This window comes from Micropterus dolomieu, linkage group LG02 (assembly GCF_021292245.1).
Source record: "Micropterus dolomieu isolate WLL.071019.BEF.003 ecotype Adirondacks linkage group LG02, ASM2129224v1, whole genome shotgun sequence".
NCBI lineage: Eukaryota > Metazoa > Chordata > Actinopteri > Centrarchiformes > Centrarchidae > Micropterus > Micropterus dolomieu.
In genome coordinates this window covers 2,501,866-2,525,178 of record NC_060151.1, presented here as the reverse complement: position 1 = coordinate 2,525,178, position 23,313 = coordinate 2,501,866, and the positions used below count along the sequence as shown (strand labels likewise).

The following is a 23,313-nucleotide window of genomic DNA, read 5'->3' as shown; positions in this document are numbered from 1 at the left end:
CTATTTACATTTTAATACTGCATAGGGTATTTCATAAATAATGTCTTTGAAGTCTCTAACAGAGGTTAAAAAACAGAAATTTAAATGGACTGGTTCTGCTATGGGGGTTGAAAACCGAAAGGACTAAAAGAGGAGAGAGGAACTACAAAGTGTATGTTCTGTACCTTTTCAAGATGGTATTGTGTTAAAAACCTTGGTGCAATTAAAATTTCATTTTAATTTTTTTGTGTAGAAAGCAGCTCAGATTTCTCACTTTAGACATGAAAGTCCTAAACCTGAACCCAAACTTGTGTTTGAAATCACACAGCGGCAAATTAAACAATCAAAACAATTCATCACAGTTGAGAAACTTTCATAGAATGCATTTTACTTCACATTGCAAAGTAATGTTAACCATCAGGCAGCGGAGCTCTCTTGATCAATGTGTTTTAAATGCACACAACTTCGACAAATACCCTACATTTGTACCACTCCGCAGTTAAAGGTTCAGTGTGTAATATTTCTGACAGAAATGCAATATAAGATCCATAACTATGTTTTCAGTGGTGTGTAAAGACCTTACATAATAAAGCTTTATGTTTTTATTGTCTTAGAATGAGACATTTATATTTACATAACCCCATTCCATGGACGTCACCACATTGTATTGTCATGTTTCTACAGAAGCTTAAAACGGACAAACAGCGCGTTTTCTTACTACATTCTTCTTGTTCTACTTCTCAAGAATTCAGGCAGTGCTGACACTCATCACTATGTTGAATACGTACATTAGAAGAAGAAGTAGTAGTAATGTTATACAGCAGGGGTCGGCAAATAAGTTTTGCATCAGAGCAACATTTTCTGACTTGCACCCTTAACCCAAGGGTTGAGAGTTCAGTCCTACCCCACAACTTTTATTTTTTCTCCTCTCTTCAACAAATGGATTCTGCAGCGGATGTTTCTCAGATCACGGCATGTGCTGCACTGTTTTTGTTTCGGTGTTTGAGCCACATCCACCAACCTACGGATGCCTTTTCATTTCCCCAGTATCTCCAGGCAGAGGACATTCAGGGGATTCACGTTTTCTGACGACTCTTTCAGAGGTGTGTCAAGCAGGCTACAGACTCTTAATATCGTTCAGAATTTTTCAAAGTAAAAGCTCAGTTCAACTCAAAATACAGCATTGCCGTAAACAAGCTTCTCGTGCTTTTATTTTGTAGGCAAAACCACTAAAGAGGAAGTGATTGTGTGAGTAACTGTTGCTGCCATGACAGATCTATTTCTGCACCACTATCAAAGTATTTATTTATTTATATTTTAGATGCTATCAAAGCACCATAATCTGGCAGCGAGCCAGATATTATTGTTAGCGGGCAGTTTTGGTGAGGGTCCATAATCACAGAGAGAAATAATGTGTTTCCCTTGTCAGTACTTGTATAAACTTTATCTAATGTGTGGTTTATGATGGACTGTGGTGCAGAAACAGTGACAGTGTTTCACACTCTTAGTTTACATTTTCCATGTCACATCTGTCAGTGGCCAAGTCGCAATAACATTGTTTTACTGAATAATTAAATACATTTAATTTCTTAATATATCTACCCAAAGAAAACTAATTTCTTGACTGGCCACTCTCTGCTGTCTCAGAAGAGACATCTTTTGTCCTGTTCTCAGCCACCGCAGATGTCCTTTGAACGGGTAAGGGGCAGTGGTAGACTGGAAAGTTGGCTGCAATTCACAACCCTCATCACTAGATGACACTAAATCTTACACACTGAACCTTTAAACGGACTGCGTGATGATGAGTTGATACCTTCTCTCCAATCTCTGTCTCGTCTCCAGCAGGAAGGATCTCCAGGTCAGGCTGAAGGGCACATGCCTCCACCACACGCTGATACCAGGCCTCTCTCCTCTCCTGACCAAAAATTATGTTGTCTTTCAATGTGGAATTCTGGATCCAGGCTTGCTGGGGAACGTAGGCCACAGAACCCTGCAGGACAACACACACCAGCACGCACACGGTAAATGTCAAGGCATTCTGTAATGGATAGAACTCCCCAGAGGAGGATGAACCACTGCTTCTATGGTCCCACAGCCCATGGATGTGCGATTTTGTGATATTGTGGGGGAAAAAAAACAGTACGATGTCATTATATACAGTGTGTTTCTCTCATCACCCTAACTCTGAGCGTGTCATCAACAAATCAAAACAAATAGAGAGTCACTCTATTGTATGTCAGGTATAAACAGGTAAACAGTGCCTGTAGTGTACACATCAGGATGTTAAGAAGATGTAAAAAATCAAAACTACAACGGGACTATACAAGTTTGTCACAAGACTAGATCTAATGTAAAGATCAGGTGCTAAATGAACACTACTTAGTGTCCTCTCGTGTGCATGTTAGTGTGTGTAAATGCTGCGTTCTTGCCTGATTTAATTGGACTCAGAGATATAGCGCACTTTATGAAACATATCTTTCACAGAATGACAGTCTTCCAGGTCCTGAAAATGTCATGACAGTAAGTCCATGTAGGAACAGCAGCAGGTTTCAGTGCACACTGTGGTGAGCAAGCGTCTCTGTATCAGCATGTTCGTGTGAGAGAGCGAGAGCAGCCACCTTGACAGCCACAGTTCCTTCTAGTTTGTCCATCTCTCCGAGCAACGCAGAGAGCAGCGAGGACTTTCCTGAACCCACGTGTCCCACCACGGCCACCAGAGAACATTCTGGGATACACACATTCAGCCTGCAGACACACAGGGGGATTAACTCAGTCCACTTCCATTTAAGTAATATTAAAGTTCAATTCTTAATAAAGAAATCAATGTAAGTTTAGAAATACAATTTACTGCTTTGGGAGATGTTATGGGGAAATACACAAATGTTTTAATATTCCTTTAATTTAATATTCTTAAATATGGGACTTTTTTAATGTTACATTGTGTTTGATACTTTCTCTCCTGTTGCAGCTAGGTGAAGGCAAGTAGCTTGTTAGAGAGTTTTTTCTTGACCGAAGCCATATATAATGAACTAACTATTTAATGAATGAATTGCATAAATTAAATAGTCAAAATGTGCTTTTTACTCAGGCTGTGTCCGAAATCACCCACTACTCACTATATAGTGAGCTCACCATTTTAAAGGGCTTTCCGAATGTATATTGATAATTATTATCCCCTATATAATCCACTCAATGTATCCCAGAAAGCATTTTGAAAAGTAGTGTACAACAGATGGTCACTAACCAAGCCCTACATACCATCATGCATTGCCAACTGATTCTCCGACGGCAATGATGTAGTTAACGGTGGCGAAATAATGAGAATGAGTAGTGTTCGAAAGTGTTGTTTTAATAATGCGAGTGAGCTCTCTATATAGTCCTCTACATACATGGATGTGCTGACAATTCAGCAGAACAGCGTCTGCAAACGGCCTTTTTTGCGTCTTTCTCAGACACTTTAAAATGCTTCTACACTGCAGACATGTCAAAACCTAATTGTTCAGTAAAATTTGTTTGGTCTTTTGACATATTAGGCCGACCACCGAGTGATTTTTCTGCAATTTCCGGCCGATTAATTTTGGTGGCCAAACATTCGGGGCATCCCTAGTTGGTTCCTACTCCCTTCCTCCCTAAGACAGCTGAGTAATAACCTTAGAGTGTAAAGTCACCCGTTTCTTCACTGGCTCTTTGTCTTACATTCTGCAGACTGGTTGCACTCTGTATGATTGTCTGACCCTTTGCAAAGAATAAAACCCTTAAAGACGTCTGGATTGAAGACTTTCTGAATTTCAGAAGACTCACTAAAGGCCAAATTTCCATTACACGATGTAAAGTGCCTTTGAGTACCTGTTAAAAATTCTATAATAAATATATTCTAAATAAAATATAATAAATAAATGTTAAATAAAATATATTCTTCGTATAACAATGATAATTATTATATGCATGTGAACATTTCTTGAGAAAGGGATCTCAGTACCAACAAGAGGAGCATGTACACTGTGCGGGCATGTGAGTATTGTTTAAAGATAGTGTGGGCAAACCTGTTTCAACATTAAATTCTTTCTTTTTTTTTTGCTGTTTATTCATGTGAATGCACTGAAGTATCGTGAGGAAAGCGACACATACTTCTTGAGTGTCGGTGATTCAGTTTTGGACCAGCAGAAAACTCCATCCACTATGGAGATACTGTATGAAGCTGGGAGGAAGAAAGAAAAGGTGTATTACTATACGTGAAATACCTCAATGTACAGATTTGTTGGTATCCTTACAGCTTATTGAAATAATGTGATACAAGTGAAGAAATAAGGCAAAGAAGCTGTGAAAAGAGATGAAGCATAGCTTATTCAACAAAGATTCTCTAAAAGAGCCTGGAAACATGTGTTGGTACCCTTTAAAGAAAAGATAAAAGGACAGGGGTATTTCAAACGAATATGTTTCTTTAATTAGTATCACACATGTCCCTAATCTTGGAGAAACATAGTCACTGTGCTGTATCATCGAGGGCACCACACTGAACATAGACCAGAGATAGCAAAGGAAGTTTAAAGGTCCATGCTGCTGTAACCAACATGCCTGGGTGCAGCCGCAAGAGGAAAACCAATCCAGGCTGAACAGAAGGACAGTGTAAATGCTAGAAAAAGAGCCAAGGATAAAGAGATACAAGCTGAACTCAAAGACCCAGGAGAACCCAACTTTTGAAAGAACATAGAAAAGCCAGATTGGAATTGACTAAAATGCATATTGCCATGCCACAATCCTTGCGGGAGAAATTTCAAGACTATCAAGGCGTTCTGCAGCGAAACGTACTGCCCAGTGTCAGAAAGCAGTCTCAGTCACATGTCACTGGTTCTCCAACAGGATAATGACAATGGCAAATGACAAAATCAGCTAAATGCACCCAAGAATGGAACAAAACAGTGGGACTATTCTGAAGTGGTCTTCAAAGTGGACTCAGGAAGAGTGGGCCAAGCTACAGAAAACGTCTGGTGCAGGGATTGCCTTTAGGTTGCGCAACAATATATTAGATTGAGGGTCTCATCACTTTTGTCAATGCCTTTTTAATTTGTTTTCTTATTTAAAATATTATGTTGAATAAAAAATACAACAGCAAGGACTGATTTCAACAGTGGTGGATGCCAATGACTTTCATCCGTTTCAAGTTACTTCAGAGAAAAATGTGCTTTTTTTGTGGATGGTACCAACAAATTTCAGCACGTCTGTACATACTGTTAATATAAAGCACAGGAAGGAGGATCTATACAACATGTGGGAATGTACAATTCTGAGAGAAGAAGGAACACTCAACAGACAAAGCAATAGGAAGAAAAGTAGAGGATAAAAAACAAAGACTCACAGCCTGCTACTGCTTTGTGCTCCACGCTGTCTTCCTGCAGCTCCTCATGCGATAGAAACACTCTCAGCCGCTTCAAGGACACGCTGGCCTGAAGACAAAGACCAGGAGAGACGAGGACAGTTCACACTGATTTAGTCATTTATGTTTAAATAGTTTAGTTTTGCCCACACTGGCATTTTCACAAGTTTCCCATCCACACTGAAACCCAAAAAAAACACAGTCATCATGCTTTTCTTTGAATTTACTGAGTTAGTGAGATGTAATGAATGAAAAGCTGGTGATTTCTTTCTGCTTTAAAAACAACCAGAAAACTAAATGGTATTTAACTCCTTTACTCACTTTGTTGTCTCACCACTGCTCTCTCTCTCTCATTAACTCCCAAGCTCACTCATCTCGTGTTGTAAGCTTGTTCGCACTCACTCTTTTTTAAAATGGAGTTGGGAATCTGACACCAAAACCTCGTTTTAAACATTAATGAACAAAAAGAAATGCCCGCCCCTCTTTCTACTATCAATACTAGAATACTTTTTGGGAATGAAGCAGTAAACAAGTTGAAGCACCCGCATTGTCTGACCAATCAACGACAGTCAGCAAAGCAGGGTTCTTGGTCACTGGATAAGTTCCTGGTGGAAACACTCTATAAAAAAAGACATTGTGCTGATCAACTGAGCGTGTGAATGGAGCCACACCAACCTGCACCATACTACTGATGACCATTGGCAGCATGTTGAGAGGAAACCGCAGGATATTGAAGAGAGCAAGAGACACAAAGGCCTTCTGAGCGTCGAGCACGTTATGTTCGTCGATCAGCACGTACACTGTGAAAGTGGACAAGGCGACCTAGTAGGAGGGAGAGAGCAAAAGATTGGAATGTGACCACTGCCCTTTTCAATTTATTCCAATGACATACCGTTTTATTTGCAGCCAATGAGATAAGCTAAATAAGTGTCCCTACAAATGAAGTGCAGCATGGATTGAATTTTAGAGATTTGTTTTTTAGAGACACTTGACACAGGACATCTTGTCGTTGCGTCATCTTGTCCATTCTATATAGATGCTGGTGCTGGCTTGGGTGTCTGTACTAGCAGCATCATGATGCCCTGTCCAGATGATGATGATGTCCTGCACAATTTTGAAAGAACCCGTGCACTTAATTTGTACATTGTGGTGCATGTCAATCCCACTGTGCTGGACTCACCAGGAAAGGTGCACAGACCCATGTGAAGGTGGACACTGCACCCAGGTAGGCGGCCTTCTTCAGGACCAGCAGCTCACTCTCACGGATTTTTGACACCTTGTCCTTAAAAGCCAGCTCCCAGGCGTACAGCTTCAGCACCTTGATGCCATTAAGCATCTCATTCATCAGTTTAATGCGACTGTCTTTACTCTTCATCTGAGCCACCTGCTCGACACACACAGGCACAAAATATTTAAAGAAACGCATAAGAGCCACACAATGCCACAAACTGTTAACTGTGGATCCTCAGTGCTAGCAACTTGGCTGAGTAGGACCTGTGTAAAAAGTGCTCTGTCGGATGTGTCACTGCACATACAATGCAGCGGGCTAACACAATGCAGAGGTCTTTGAACCATCAGAACATTAAAAAGGGGACAGGACACAAGTGGACCTAGTCATGAAGTGAAGGGAGGGAAGTGAAGATTTTTGTGACAATGTGTGTTTGTGGAGTCCCACCTGGTAGGTTTTGGTTTTCATGGCGATGACAGCATTCACAGGAACCATCAGAACCATTACAGCCACTCCAGCCAGTACTGATGGCCCCAGGTTCTGTACAGCAACAGATAAATATCAATGAAACCACATTAAGGATTTCCACTAACACTGCACTGACTACAGGGATGCATTAGAATAACTGAACAAAACAAATAAGCGGCCTGGCCTCCAGCAGACTGTGCTTCAGCACACATATTTGCACAGTAGTTTCCAGATTGCACAAAAAAAAAAACGCAGGATGCAGTTACAAGAAGTTACGTTCACAGTCAAAAATCTGCCTGCATCAGACTACCTCGGCATGGAGCTGTTGTTGGTTACAATGGTGAACTTGGATATGCATGACAGTCTATATATTCAATTCAATTTTATTTATATAGCGCCAAATCACAACAACAGCAATCCTACCTGCCAGAGAAAGTAGAGGGCTAGCACCACCTGCAGAGGGGCAGACCATATCATGTTGATGTAAGTGATAAGGTCCATGAAGCGCTGAGCGTCCACTGACATCAGGTTGACGATCTCTCCAACTGTGGAGGTGCGGCGTGCTGCGCTGCTTATAACCAAGGCCTGAAAGAGCACATCCAGGGAGGGAAAAGTCCCTACAAAGGTTAGAGTCCAGTTGTAAATTTACAGCCAAAGCATGCACAGCTGACCAGGAGAGTAATAAACCATAAGTTAAATAAAGTTCAATCAACTTTATTTTTTATTATTTTTTGTACTAAGAATATCATGCTGGACAAATAAAACACATAACATCCTCTTCCAGGGTGAAAATAGAGGAAGGAGTGAGCAATACCTGCTTTGTAATAAGACTCATCCACTTCAGTGCTTGTTACTCAAATAACTAACAAAGCATTAATTCAAATGTGTAACTAACCAACATCATGTTTTAGTTATTTTGCCGTCATTTTATCTGTTAATTTCAATTAAATCCCAGCAATTAGTTTAATTTTGGTTCATACCGCTCTAGTAATCGTGGGTTATGTTTATTCGCATTATTGCATTTTATGTGTCAACACTTGTCGAGTAGTCCAGCGAGAAAAGCAAAGTGTTTGGTCTTGCACAGCAAGTTAATTCATGTAATTTCACATCTTTCTGTCATTCTTTGTAGACACATTCTAAAGTCACTTGTAAGTAGCATTTGAATTTGCCTGTACCTTCCTGTAGACAGCTCCAATGATGGCAGTGCGCAGGCGCATGCCTGAGACAAAGCAGACGTGAAAGTACTTCTGGAGGATGAGCGACTGCACACAGGTACATATGAAGAGCAGAGCGGTGTAGAAGTAGCCCTGCCAGGACGGGGCACTGGAGTTGTTGACGAAGCGGATCAGCAGCCTCAATGGGATCAAATTAAGAAAATAATCAATATATGGACATGTTTACACAAAGCCATTTACATTTATTCATTTAGCTGACGCTTTTATCCAAAGCGACTAACAATTGCTAAAGATGTCAGAGGTTGCACGCCTCTGGAGCAACTAAATACATTGGTGGATGTGTTGCAGTGGGAATTGAACCCAGGTCTCCCACACCAAAGACATGCCTATTCCCCCACAATTAAAACACCAATAAACACTCCACAAATCAGTCTGTCCACAGATGAGTCATCACCAGTTCCTGTGTCCAGCCTCACACAGACCAAACCTAATGGTGTGTTCAGGCAGGTCTGGACTGTCCTTGTCCTCGTCAGCTCTCATAGGAAATGTCCAAAAGTACTCGCAGAAGTTGGCCTTTGGATGGGATTGTAAATTAAAAAACCAGTGGCAAGATCCACGGAAGCATAACCATTAACCTTTTCACTCCATGACACGATGGTTAACAGGCAAAAATGTCAGTGGAAATAGATGACTAAGGCCCTAATAAACAACATCTTACAAAGTGTTAGACTTACATTGATGAATTTAGCTGTGCAACTATTGTGCCACACACTACCACAAGAATGTATTGCATGCAAAGGATAGCACACATCTCCACTGCACACCCACTTTTACTGATTCCTATGCCAAGAGGTGTGGCAGGTTAATGGTGTGTCTAGCAAGATATTTCTCTCTGTAATAAAGTTGCAAATGACAAACATCCAAACTGCTAACAGGAGTCAACAACGGATTTCTCATTTATTATCATCATCATATTTACAAAGCCACCCCCCTCCCCCACCTAGGACAGTCTGACCACCTTTCATTGCTCCTACTCCCCAAGTACACCCCACAACATGTGAAACCTACAGCAAAAACAGTTCAAGTGGCCAGAGGGACTCTGTACTACAGCACCAGTTTGACATGAGTGCCACCACAGTGTCACCACATTGAAACAGATAACAATAAGCCAATCATAAGCCATGGATGAACAGAGAGGTTAGCCTACTGATGAAGGCATGCGACACTGCTTTCAGATCAGGTGACGCTCAGGCCCACAGGTCATGCAGGGCTAACCTGAAGAGGGGTATCGCAAGGGACAAGCACAGCCTCAAGCTAAGGATTGAGGTGCCCTTAAAAAAACACTCTGACGCACAGCAAGGCAGACCATCATCGATTAAAAACCCACCAACGCCACCAGCAACACCTCTTTCCCTAATGAGCTCAACAGCTTGTTTTCCCAATTTGACAGGCACAATCAGGAGGCGGCAGGATAGTGGCCCTTGCATGTGGGCTCAGCACCTGTGCTTGGCCGCTGACTGAGGTCTTTACGGACATCTTCAACCTGTGACTGGCCCAAGCAGCTGTCCCCACGTGCTTTAAACTCAGTGACCTTGGTATCAACACCTCCCTCTGCAACTGGATACTCCTTAACCCTCAACCTGACCACCGGCACCCCACGGGGCTGCATGCAGAGTCCTCTCCTCCATGGTCTTCTTGGTCCACAATGATATCCTCAGTGTGGAAAGGTGTGGTCCCTGGATTGGGGCCTAGCTTTTGCTTGCCCTCCAAAATGATATTCTACCCACTTTCCCTAAGATCTATGAAAGGTACATATATTAACCCCAGATATACCGAATACATTGTCATTTTATATAAATCAAATTATGCTACAAGCCAATTTCATCTTGTTTATGTTTTTGAAAAACAGAGGTTTCTCACCGGAGGATCTCGGGCCCAACGAACATGAGGATGTCCTGGATGATTTTATAGAGGCAGGAGATGAGGAAGTAGGGCCCAAACGTCAGGCACAGCGCCCAAAAAAGGGAAGGCTCCTTTGTTTTCTTGGGGGTTTTTACAATCAGGATTTCAGACTCTTCCACAGCTTGGCCCTCTTTGCCCTCACTGTGCAGGACCCGCTTGGGGGAATACAAGGTTTTCTGCTCCGTCCTGTGGAGAGAATGGGAGGAAACACAGTTTGCTTCAAATAAATATTCTAAATAAACAGTATGTTGAGAGGAGAGTCACAAATAATTTGTGGGATTTTTTTTCCCCACTCAATGGCACTAAAACTTGGAAGTGCAGGAGGGGATGGTATTGTGAAAATCAATAAAAACTGAAGAAAAATGAGTTTTAAGGGAAGTTATATAAGTGAAGGCATATCCCTCTTGTGAGAGTGTCCGAAGTGCCACCCACCATCGTCTCACAAAATCCTGAGGGAAACACTGTCAAATCTGGCAATGTTGAATATTTCTGTCGATTTCAGTAGTCATTCCCTGCTGTACTGAGATCCTAACCTTTTGACCTTTTGGCACTCTGTGTTCCAGCGACACACCAGCTGTGGAACCACTCTCTGGGAGCGGTCCTCAGAGTTCAGGGACCACAGGTCCTTCTCCTCCAGTGGGCGTTTGTAGCCCGTCACCATCATCCTGAGAGAGACAAGAGGGGAGGTAGGAGAAAGAGGGAAGCAATTTAGTCTACTGATACAACACAAAGGATTCAGAAGTACAATCTGAGACACAAGCAATCTCTGAGGATATCCGGATAACAGATCTGAATGCTGATACATTTTTTAGAAAGCTAATCTCTAGGATCCCATACAACTCTGACAAACAGAAAGCAGAGCACTTTCGAAGTGCAAAATCCTGTCTTGCCTTGCCTACAAATCTGCATTCAATACGTGGACATCTTTGAATACAGATTAATGCACAAGTAAGGACGAAGTACATGAAGTACCACCACACGTACCTCCATCATCAGTGTAATTAGGGATGGGGATCGTTAATTTTTATTGTTACTGATACCCTTATTGAGACTGCCGATTCTTTATCGATAACACTACAGATACTGTATTATTATTAGACCAGACCCAACGGGCATGAGGTAGGCCTGCACGGTATGAGGATAATAATATGTGCGATAACATTGCTATATATTGAGATGACATATGACTTGCAATAAAAAAAAATAAATAAATAAAAAAAAAAAAAAAAAAAAAAAAAAAAAACACATAGTGAAGTGTGCCTGGTTGTTTTAAATTATTTATAGGATTAGAATTTAATACTTTAAATACAGCTAAATGTTTCTACAGCAGCTACATTAATGTTTACAACAGCAAAGTCACTATATATAAACTCAATATCTGACATTTAGAAAGAATAAAAACTTAGTCTGTATCAGTCCCTCCTCCTCTCTGCCATCTGACATCTGTTAATCACTGCCTGCTAACCTGGTAGAAGGAGGAGCGGCTGGTTTGTCTCAGCCAGCAGCTGAGTTTTTAAACAATGTGCCAGATTTTAAGACTATAGACCAGTCTATGCTCCAGACAGACCGCTTTCTATTTAGCTTGTTTTTAACATTTGGCTCATTGCCAAGTTAACATTAACTGTGCTTGTGAAAAACAAAACATCTACAGGATGACAGACTGAGGACAGAGGTGATTTACCTTACAGACAGGTGTATTGATAAAGTACTGTCTTTTTAGTCGGGAAGGTTTTATTGCACGTACTTGCTGTGTATGTGTGTGTGTGTGTGTGTGTGTGTGTATGTGTGTGTGTGTGTGCGTGTGTGCGTGTGTGCGTGTGCATGTGCATGTGCATGTGTGCCATCATTAGAAAGATTAGCTTTCTTATCCATTGCGTTTCAAGATAAACCAATTTTGAAGCTCGAGACATAAAGTAACAGACCCGTTAGTCTCAATAGCAATATCGATAAGCTCAGACCTTTTGATTTTCGGGTTTTGATAAATTTTAGAACCGGGTCTTGATCCCCATCCCTAAGTGTAATCCTCTCTATACTTTAGTAAAGATGTCAAAAAGGTGCACACTGGATTGAAACTTAGCCTGCTACAAATATTTACCAAAAAAAGCCCCCACTTTTAGAGGAATATTGTTATCTCCTGTCTTCTCTGTCTCACAGGCTCAGCGACATGACATTTCAGTCATCTGACAAGAGTCATCTGACCTCGACTCTTACTATTTAGATTTTTCCACATGTGGTTTTTCCCACTGAAGAATAAAACATGGGAAAGCTTAAGTTCACACCTGCACAACAATATACGGGTGCATGTAAAAGCTTTGCAAGTTATTTTGTTCGACTTTTACACCCCAAAAAAAGTAAAGGCAATATTATACTGTGGGGAAAAGATGAGTTAGAAATGGGTCATTAAAAGATTCCTTCCTAACATACTTCCAATGGAAGTGATGTGGGACAAAATCCCCAGTCTTTGTTCTGTGCAGAAATGTACTCCAATAATTATCTGAAGATGATGTGAGGCTTCTTAGGCAGTCTGAGTTAGACAAATCAAGAGCAGATCTCCTTGTTAAGTTCAGAATTCCTTCTTTGTGTTTCCCTGGACAGTGTTTCCTGGCTGAGCCGCAGTGTATCAGAAAGAGGACATTTCCTACAAAAAATAGTTCCTTCTAATTTCCCTTTAATAACATCAAAATCAACCCATGCACAGTATCTAACACGTATATTTATTTGAATCTTCCCAGTGAATAATAAGATAAAGACAGCTCGACAATGGAAGTAAGAAAAGAATCTCTTCATTAGACTGCACTTTCTTCTGACACACGCAAATATTCAGACTACATCCACACCACTGGGATTTTAATCCTCTGCTTACCTGGTGATCCACCAGAAGGTTATTCTGGAGAGGAAAGAAGCTCCAGGCTCAGGGCAGGGATTCTGAAAACAAAACCATTATGGTAAGACCCAAAGGATTGTTCTGCTGCCGAGACCCTGATCAGCATTTGAGATGGGCTGATTAGCGAGTAGAAGGATAGATGCGGTCACTGTGACTACACGCTACACATCGGGGATGTGAGGCAAAAGTTACTGTGTGAGGGGAAAGGGAAGGGTGCATGCAGGAAGTTAGTAACTGTTGTCTGGCTGCTGATATGACCGCTCACCAACACGGTCGGCAGGTGGAGCTGCAACAGGCACACACGGCTCATGGAGGAAGTTACTTAGCTGTCTCGATTTTGTTTGATGGGGGGGTCCAGAATGTCAGACTTTAAAAACCTCTGCTCTAGGCCAGGAGGTTTAAGCCATAGAGCCCCATTAGAGCGCTCCATCGGTGTTCATGACACTTGAATGATAAGACATAATTCTAAGACTTGGCTCAATGCAGCATCCAAGTGGGAAAACAATTTGAAGACGTTTTGTGGCTGTGTTGTTCAGCCACAGCACTGCAAACAATAATCCACATTTACAGAAAAGTGTCAACGTTTTCACTCCTCGATATAAAGGAGTGACTGAGTGAGAAACATAAAAGAGAGGAGCAGGAGAGAAAGAGTGGTCTCACCGGGTCTTTAACGGCCTGGGAGAAGAGGGGCAGCTGGTCCGTCAGGGAGGACAGGAACAGAGCAACCAGCAGCAGGGCATAGTAGATATAGAAGGTGGTGTACCTCCAGACACACACCGTCAACGGCTTAAAAAAAAAAAAATCAAAAACAGATCAGGTTTTTAACCCATGGAACTTGCTGGAGTAAGATATTGCTTTGTTTGTGGTACATTTGCTATAATATTTAAAAGGTACTATCAAATGTCACACCACACCAGTGAAGTTTGTCCTGCTCATTCAAGACTGACCTGGTCCAGGGCCTGGAGGATCTTGGACCTGAAGGTGACTGTGGCACAAAGCAGAGCCAGGAGCCAGTAGATCAGCATTACTCCAGACGACTGAACCCCTTTCATCCGTTCATACTGGATTAACAGAGCGGCCAGTAACTGGAGCACACACACGTTTCAACACATTTATACATTATATTCAAATATTACTCCAAACAAACACTTCTATTACTCCAAGCATCCTTCCCTGTGGAAATAATAAATAGAATAAAGAGAAAGTCAGTACATATTGCCAACTATTGTCCAGCTAAAAAAGGTTCATCTAGTCTCCAATACAGTCAGAGAACTATTTCTGTCGGCAGCCCTGCTTTGTTCCACTTTTGGTCGCAACCCTACCACCTTCTTCACAGGCTCAAAATGTTTAAATAAATTTATTTATTTTTAATTTTGCCAATTTAACCAGGTAGGCCGATTGAGAACAGATTCTCATTTGCAACGGCGACCTGGCCAAGATGAAGTCGTGCAGCACAACATGTAATTACACATATATATACAAAATACAAATGCATAATGTATAGTCTATAAAAACACAAAATGCAGTGCAAGTCTTTTCAGAGAGGTAGGTCAGTTGGTATTCAAAGTGGTATTACAGTAAAGAGTAACACTTGAGCATGTCTGTGTAAAATGGTAAAGGTTAAACAAGATGTGATAACTATGCAGATGAAAGTGCAAATACGCCAATTTGGCGAGACAGAGACAATAAAAGCAAGAAAGTAAAAAAAAAACTTTATAATCAAAACAAGAAACCAGTTCTCTTTATTTTCTTAAAAGACTGCAACCTTATCTTGAACACACTGGATGGATTACATATCCCATCAGGCCTGGGAATGCCTTGGGATTTCATTGGAGGACACAGAAGTAGCAAGAAAGGAGTCTAAAGTCTGGAGTAGTTTGTTTAACCTGCTGCTATGGAACTGCAGTTGAGTAAGAGTCAGATAATTAATAGAGGAACAGACTAACGTTGTTTACAGTCCCACTGTCAGTGGACTGCATTTAATTGAAAATCCATGGCTGGCAATAGCTTAGCTCCAAACCTTTTTTATTTTGAGCTGTGCACAAGAACCTTCACGTGTTGGCATCACATGATCTTTACTGTGTGCAAATAAACCACATTTTCTCCTTAATCACACCTTTATTTCTGCATGATGATGCTAGTTAACTAAACCAAAACAAGTCAAACTCGTCTAGTCAAACTAGTCATTTCCAAAAAAGAAATAAATACAACCACATTAAAAAAAAAAAAAAAAAAAAAACCTACAATAACAAAATCTAAGATCCAAAACATTAGAGAGGCGACAGGTTTCTCATTGAGACAGCCTCTGAATATAGATGACGAAGACAAACTCACCATGCTGAGGCCCAGTAAGGTTGGACTGACTAGGTGGACGGGGGATGGGACGCTGCTGCCATGACTTCTTTCCCAGAAAGAATAGAATACATCTGACCAGCAGATAATCCATAGCAGGAGGCTGACAGCCTGTGGGGAGAAAAACAGCTCACAGCTTTCTATCTGGTTGTAGATTCTGTCTGATGTCAAACACTGTACAAGTGATGTATTATTGTTAGAGTGGTTCACACTAGTACTCTAATTCCCTACCACCGCCGATCACGGCTAATGTTACCTGTAAACATCAAAAGGTACACTGGAGTGTGTTTGACAGCTGACACTGTGTCAGGGTCTCAATGAAAACCTCTTTCACTGAATTTTGGATTTCAGACTAACATGGTGACACAGGTCCAACCCGTGTGAATGGTCTCTCTGAATGGGTCTACACACTTCAGCTGACCCTTCTGTGTGAGCATTAATTTATATATTTTATTTCATTCCACCAGGACAATCCACTCAGTATAAATACTGCTTTCCAGGTAGTCCTGGGTACATACATTAAAAAGAGGTCATATTCTGCTTTTTCCCTCTCCTTTATTAACTTAATGTAATAGTGAAAAAGCCCAAAGTCCAGCCCAAAGGGAGTTCCCATCTCCCACAGAAACACTGCTCTGTACTGCCTGAAAACAGCTCCTTTCTAGTCCAGCTGCTTCCCTTTCATCCTTGTGACATCACAGCAAAATGCTCATAATGCTCGCCAAGCGGCTACTCTGTCACTCCCTCAAAAACACCGGTGGAAAAACAGTGAGCTGCAGCACACCTCTCCTCTCCCTTCCAAACACTAGCTACCCTCCAGGCAGTCAGTGGACATAAAGTTGTTACTGTGATGTAGAGACAGAGCTCAGTTGAAACTTTATGTATGACATATACGTTTGTTGTAGATTAATAACTGTCTGAAAATGTACCCCCCACCCCCCAACAAATACCGTTTCATACTGCACACTAGATTTTTGAACACGAACCACCTCTTGTCTAATATGATCAGAGCCTTAAACACGTCTTCTGTGTGTATAAGTGTGCTTCAATAACACAAGATAACATTGAGAGAGTAGAAACAATTAAACAAACAATATGCGTCCCTTGCACAATTAGAAAAATGACTCCTCAGTATAATCAAGGGTCACATTACTCACAGTTTTAGCTTTGTTGAGGTGACTCATACATATGTAGCCTCTGTCATGGCTGCGGAGGTAGATGAGGTAGATGGGCGCACACGTCCAGAGGTAGAGGCATGGCAGCCACACTAGGACAGTGTTCTGAAAACACTGGGTGAGGTCTGGGTTAGCTGTGTACCATGTACGGTTCCAATCCTGGAAGGCAAGACAAAAGAAGAGGATAAAGACAAATAAACATTGAGATGTTAATTAAAGACACTACCTGAGTAACTGAACGCCAGCTGAAAATTATCCTCTGTGGCCCTTCACATAATGTCACATGTAGTCTCAGGTGCATGAAACTGCAATGATCTATTTTGGCCATTAGGGGCATACTGACTCATTTTACATTATCATATAACCTGCTCATTAAAGCTGGAGACATGACATGACCATACAGGAAACGTTTCAGGTTATAAAACCCAACCAACGAGCGAAAAAGAGGCTGAAAAAAAAAAAAAGTTATTTCTGCCTGTGGCCATCAAGCTTTATAACTCCTCCCTCTAACAAAGAATTTCCCCTCGGGGATCAATAAAGTATTTCTGATTCTGACTCACGTTCAGAGGACGCCGGGTGCGCTAGAAGCAATATTTTGAAAAGGGGGGGCTCTGAAGTGTCCTTGGGTGACATTTTTTTCCTGGCGCGTTTACACCAAAGATTCACAACAATACGAGTTTAAACTTGCAACAAAAAAAAAAAAAGAGAAAATAAACTGTGGTCTGCAACAAAACCTGCCAGTTTACTCCACTGCGTCTGCACGGTGTATTGTAACTCTTGTTCTCTCTTGAACTCCGAGTATCACCTATAAAATTTCACCCACATGGCGTTTACTGTGTAAACTATGGAAAATGGACGATATTGTGGAGGGCCACCACAAATAAATCCACGCATGAGAAACACTGAGATTTCTGCCTAATCACACGTGTTGTCAGTTAGTTTCATTTTCCTCCTTATCAGAGCAATAACATAATGCACAGCAGAGTATAGAGCAGCTAGACTTTTTTTTTTTAATTATGAATTCTCATTAAATGATGACATTAGTCTCGTAATAATGGGCCCTTCTTCCGGACATTTAACGAGGTTACTTCCCCCAAACAAAGACACAATAGAGGGAGGACTAAATAATGCCTGCATTACATGAGAAGTTGATCTAAAGGAGAAACTTTTAAAAGTAACACAAAATGCCTGAGAGCCTTACTGCATTGCATTGTGTTCTATTTTAAAATTTTATCTGCCACCTGAATTGTGTATGTGTGAAATCACTTTCACCATAAGATGGTGCAGACATTTTCACCAGAATGCAGAAAAAGAAGTCTTCTATGCTCTTAAAAGTTTCTGGAGGATGACCCACTGACCCCCCACTGAAACTTAACGGATGGGGGACCTGCATAATGGACAAAAAGGTTGAAAACCACCGCTTTAATACCATCGAGTCAACTGATTCAATGTTCCTATCAGAATATATAACATTTTTTATAAAAGACAATGTGACCTTTGGGCTACGTTGTTAACCTATGAAATGTTAGTGTAATTTCCGAATTTAAAAAAGTTAACCGGCAAAGTCATACAGAACTAACATTGAAAGAAAGGTCCCCCATCGTGCAGCAAAGGGTGGAACTTAATGTGGCGGACCCTCCGCATGAACGTGCAAACGAAGTGGAAGTAGGTAGGGAGAGGGAGGAGCAAGCAGTTTCGGAAAGGCCCTCTGTCTCTGCTGATGAAAGTGTCGCCTGCTAAATATCTTTCACATGCCTGGAGGTTCATGCTCATCACCCCTCCAAGCCAGGAGTTGATCAAGTGCTTTGACAAAGATAGGATCCCACACTGGTTTACCGCCCACAGACACTTAAAACACCTGACCAGGTATTGAGCCTAATCACTCTAGTGTTGTTTAATGAAGACTATTGGTGCTTTTTATTAACACCCTGTAAATCATAAGTGCATTTATCTGTTACTTGTTTTTAGTTTCCGATCAAAGTATTAGGCCTAGTGTGTGGTCATGTCTGAATAAAAAAAAACAGTCCAAGTCTTGTTCCTGACTGTGGAGCAGTTTAACCGTTTGCTCGCCGAATTTATTGATAATAAAAGAAATAAATGAAATATATCTGAAACCAGTGGCTAGGGTTAGGTGGAGCTGAAGTTCATGGATCAAAAGACTAACTCACACTTACTCTCTCTCTCTCTCTCTCTACCAGATAAATCCTAGATCAGTAAATTCAGCTTATGCTATGAAGCTTACTTCCTCGGGAGGAGGTATTTTTCAACACACTTTCTCTCCGACTCCTCCCGAAGCAGCTGTCTGACACAACTTTTTATTTCCTCATTCATACAGTCGATATCAATACACTTATTGGAATGCATTCATATGCAGATAATTACGTCTTTGATTAGTCACACTGATGGAACATTCCTATCATAGTGATCATGTTGGAGATTATGTAAATATTTGAGTGATAGTGGTGCAGAAACCAGATAAATGGATAAAAAAGACGTCTAACACTTTACAGTCAGTTTGAACCTACAGACATTTCCAATGCGAAAAATAATTAGGCCTAATACTATGTGTGACTGTGACTTTACAATCATAGGTACATGAGATTAAACTGCTCTTTATTTATCTGTCGCCATGGTGAATCGTAGAATCGGAGCTCCATTGATGATTTAACTTATTCTGATCAGCTGCTCTGGAACTGAAAACTCTGAGTTTCACATCTCAGGCTTAAATCAACTCAGAGCTCAGGGTTAAACTCAGAGTTTGTTAAGCCTGCTTTCTGAAAGCAGGCCCTGCACTTGTCAAAGCTGACTACAATGGGAAAATTTACTAAATAGTACTCTTGGCTAGGGCTGAACAATTTGGGGAAAAAAATCGAATTGCAATTTTTCTGCCAGATATTGCGATTGTGATTTGTTATTTGTTGGTTGTTTTAAAGAGGTGGTATTCTGCTCATTTTCAGGTTCAAAATCCTATTTAGGGGTTGTACCAGAACAGGTTTACTTGGTTTAATTTTCAAAAAACACCATATTTTTTGTCATACTGCACATTGCTGCAGCTCCTCTTTTCATCCTGTGTTGAAGGCTTCGTTTTAGCTATGGAGTGATACATCTGGTCTCTAAATGATCTTTGTTGGGAGTTGCACATGTGCAGTTCCTAGTTAAGGACTACTAGCCAATCAGAAGCAGTTTTCAGACAGTTCAGAGCAGAGTTTTCTGTGGGAGATGGGAACTCCCTTTGGGCTGGACTTTGAGCTTTTTCACTTTGCAAACCTAGTACATGTGCAAAAAAAAAAAAAAAAATAAGGTATATAACTCAATAAAAGGAGAGGGAAAAAGCCTAAAGCCATAATACCACCTCTTTCAGGTTAGCTATTGTTCATTATTCACTGCCAGTCAATTTCCGACGCAAGCCACATGAAGCAGCGCAAAGCCGATGAACCGGGGAGGAAGTCAGACTGATCGAAAACGAACACTAAGGAAATAAGAAAACTAGATGTGAAAAAACATCATTTCATTAACTGAAATAAAAATAAAAACGAGGCTTTGCAAAAAAAACGACAACTAAAACTGTGTTGTAGGTTTTCAAAACTAACTAAAACTAACTACAATTAAAGAGTAAATGTCCTTAGTTTTCATTTATTTATTTATTTTATAGGACCTAATAAGCCTACATTTTGAGTAGATATGAAGCCGGGGGAACTGACGTTCCAGGGCAGTTGATCTGGCTGGTCCGGCAGTTCAGCAGTGCGCGCGGTGATTAGCTGATATGCAGCTGTTGGTGAGCCGCGGGTGTGTGATTTTGTCCTACATGTGAAGAGCTGGCTTTTTGATTAAAAAACAATGCAGTTTAATAAAACAAAAACCAAAAATGAAGTACAATGGAAGAAAATACAAAAGGAAATAATGTATACAGATTGGGCAACGTGTAAAGACTAAATAGCAGACAGGAGGAGTTACAAGGAGAGCCCCATGTAACGTTAGGGGGAGGCTAACTTAGCCGGGGAGACCAAGGTACAGATCAGCTGTATAGTTGGTTGGTTTTCTTTTTTACTTGTTTTTTTTGTTCCGTTCTGATGGTCTGGCTAAGCATCCCGTGTGTGGGATAGGCTAAACTTGCCCATTGATTGTGTGATGTGATCATTGATATCTCAGCCCACCTGTCTCTTTGTGCTTCAAATTGTTTTAATACCTATTTGTTGATTAATAAAAGGTTTAGATTTTAATATAACTGCTTTCCAGTCATACTTGCCTTCACAGGGTGCTAGGGACCTGTTGTTTGTGGCTCCAAGGGGGGGCACTATCTTCCAGTTTCTTAGTTGTCCATCAATTGTATTTCTCCTCCATTTATTGTATTTCACCAATTTAACCAAGAATAATGGAGCTAGAGACTGATGGAATGTAGGATTAGGGTAGTTTGCTTTTTATACTGTAGACTTCATATATAAAAAAGGATCACCCTTTTCACAAATATTTCTGATTGTGATTGTATTTTAATGTTTTGTGAAAAAACTAAACTGAACTGAGCTTGGCATCGTGTAGCGACAAAAACTAAAACAGCATTTTTCAAAAATAAAAACTAAACTAAAATTAGCAAACCCACATTAACAATAAATTAAAATTAAACTGAAATTGAAAACAAAAAGTCAAAAGGAAATAAAAATAAAATTGAGAAAAAGAAACTATTTAACTACGTAGCCAACTTAACTATGGTAGAGGCACAAAAATAAAGGACAACTGAACAAATCAACAAAATCTGAACAAGTCAGCAAAATGCTCTTATTCTGAAATGCTCCATGTGGGAAATGTAACTTTTCTTCCATGACCTTGTATATCATATTAATTGGATGTGTGGGTGAAAGATGTATTAATCTGTTTGTGTTTATTAAAAGAGATTTTAATCTCAAAGAGACACTTAACTGGTTAAATAAATTATATATATATATTTATTTTTTATTTTTTCTCTCCTTTCCAACTTGCTGACATAATTTCATCATACCTTGCACACTGTTAGAACAAGCATGGCTGACAGCAAAAGGTAACACTGCCTTCAGTAGTGTTGTAGTGGTTTGGTTACAAAATATACAACCTTGAAACGTGCATATTTACTGTAAGGCGATAGGTAGGATAATGGTGTTAAGGGGTTTCATAAGGATTTTATTACAAACTAACAGCTATGGAAGTTGTGAGAAAATGTCCAATACATGCGAGTGGTAGTTGGATGTCAATACATTCATAAACGTAAAACCGTGAAATGTGCTTAATAAAGGAAACGGGTCACTGATGACTATGATCTGCTCAGTTTTTTTAACTTGTTGAAATGGGTCGTATTGCACTTTTACGACGGTCCCTAAGGTCCCGCAGTGACAGCGCTGGTCAGACATTCGGTTATTTGCGCTCAACTACGTCGTCATCTTTGGTCATTTTCAGTTGATCAAAACTGTAAAACCTTTGCCTATATCGGCTCTCCAGCATATCCCAAAACTGTCAAAACTGGGAGAAACCGAGGCTTTGAAAGCGACCTACTCAAGGTAACAGCAGGGGAAACTCACGAGTGTCAAACAGAAAACGAACGAGATAACGTTAGGGTCTCGCTTGGTTTATTTCGTGTCAACAGCTTCGACGTCTGTGCCTGGCTTCACCTCTAAGCTGAACACAAACGACAGAGGAAGCTTAATTTGGTTTGAGTTCATTTGTTTGACAGAGCATACCTGCGGCTAATCGCTGCAACGCCAGATTTGGTCCGGGGCTGTCATGTTGTTTACCGGCGAATGGTTGCGGACAGCGCGAACACTGGAGGAGATGGTTGGGGTCGCGCGCGAGATAACTATACCAGCCTCAAAATCCCTTTTGTAGCAGAGCGACTTGATATGAGCTGCGTTAAGCCATTTTAATCACGCTGAGTGGAGCCAGGCTACCCTTACGTAGGACTGTTGTTAGTTACAGAACTTACCGGGACTAGGTCAGGTCTATCAGCATTGTGCCGGGTAGCTAATATTAATAACAACGGCTGGACAAACCTTTCAGATAAAGCAAAATACATGAAGGTCCTGAAAATAAACTCACCCAAAATGGATCGGAACTGTCCAGACTGCAGAACTTGTCAAACCCCATTCGCCGCGAGATAATGGAAGTTCAAGTCCTCTCTGTTTGCAGTGTTTTGAGTGCTCAGCTTTGGTTTTGTAACCGGACGAAAGCGGAAGGTTACTTCTTCGTCCTTTTCTTCTTTGGTAGTTTACAAACTAACGCGAAAGGTGTATACTGCCACCTGCTGTACCAGAGCGTATACCATGCAGGCTTTAGGTTCCTTGAGTCTGGTAAGAAACCGTTACAAACCTCACATTTGTCACACTGCTTTTTGTTTATTAGAAATCTTAAGCCCTGTAGGTCCTAGCCTGAGTCTTAAAACAAACAATAGAAACCTCTGACATACTCCAAAAGCCAAATTTCACTGCATATCAATTGCTTTTTGGTATAAGCAAAACTGCAACACAAGTGTAACGACAAATAATAGACAGCTCAGTTCTCTGTAGACTGATGATATTAGTTCCGCTGTAAAGATATGCAGTTTATTGGAAACAATATGTTTTAACAACATTTTCGGTAAATTCTGGCGTACACGGTATGTGCCTTGGTCTGAAGTTGTTGGTTTTTTTTATAAAATTCTTTAGCAAGGCTGTAATCATAATATTGGGGACCCCCCCCCCCCCCCCCCCCCCCCCTCA

The 23,313-nt window shown here is 40.8% G+C and overlaps 1 protein-coding gene across 2 annotated transcripts in view; it reads right to left on the bottom strand.

Moving 5' to 3' along the window:
* The window catches only part of abcc1 (ATP-binding cassette, sub-family C (CFTR/MRP), member 1), a 37,157-nt gene extending 14,373 nt beyond the window's left edge, over nt 1-22,784 (bottom strand). For both annotated transcript variants that reach the window (XM_046076432.1, XM_046076441.1), the window contains exons 1-17: nt 22,655-22,784; nt 16,577-16,753; nt 15,405-15,533; nt 14,018-14,155; nt 13,731-13,856; nt 13,050-13,111; nt 10,720-10,851; nt 10,145-10,372; nt 8,225-8,402; nt 7,473-7,634; nt 7,029-7,121; nt 6,534-6,737; nt 6,029-6,175; nt 5,336-5,423; nt 4,108-4,177; nt 2,598-2,724; nt 1,793-1,969 (exon numbers count right to left, since the gene is read on the bottom strand). In XM_046076432.1, the coding sequence (XP_045932388.1) occupies nt 1,793-1,969; nt 2,598-2,724; nt 4,108-4,177; nt 5,336-5,423; nt 6,029-6,175; nt 6,534-6,737; nt 7,029-7,121; nt 7,473-7,634; nt 8,225-8,402; nt 10,145-10,372; nt 10,720-10,851; nt 13,050-13,111; nt 13,731-13,856; nt 14,018-14,155; nt 15,405-15,533; nt 16,577-16,753; nt 22,655-22,702 (2,286 nt within the window). In that variant the 5' untranslated portion in view covers nt 22,703-22,784. The remainder of the gene's footprint in view (nt 1-1,792; nt 1,970-2,597; nt 2,725-4,107; nt 4,178-5,335; nt 5,424-6,028; nt 6,176-6,533; nt 6,738-7,028; nt 7,122-7,472; nt 7,635-8,224; nt 8,403-10,144; nt 10,373-10,719; nt 10,852-13,049; nt 13,112-13,730; nt 13,857-14,017; nt 14,156-15,404; nt 15,534-16,576; nt 16,754-22,654) is intronic.
* Nucleotides 22,785-23,313: the final 529 nt, after the last annotated feature.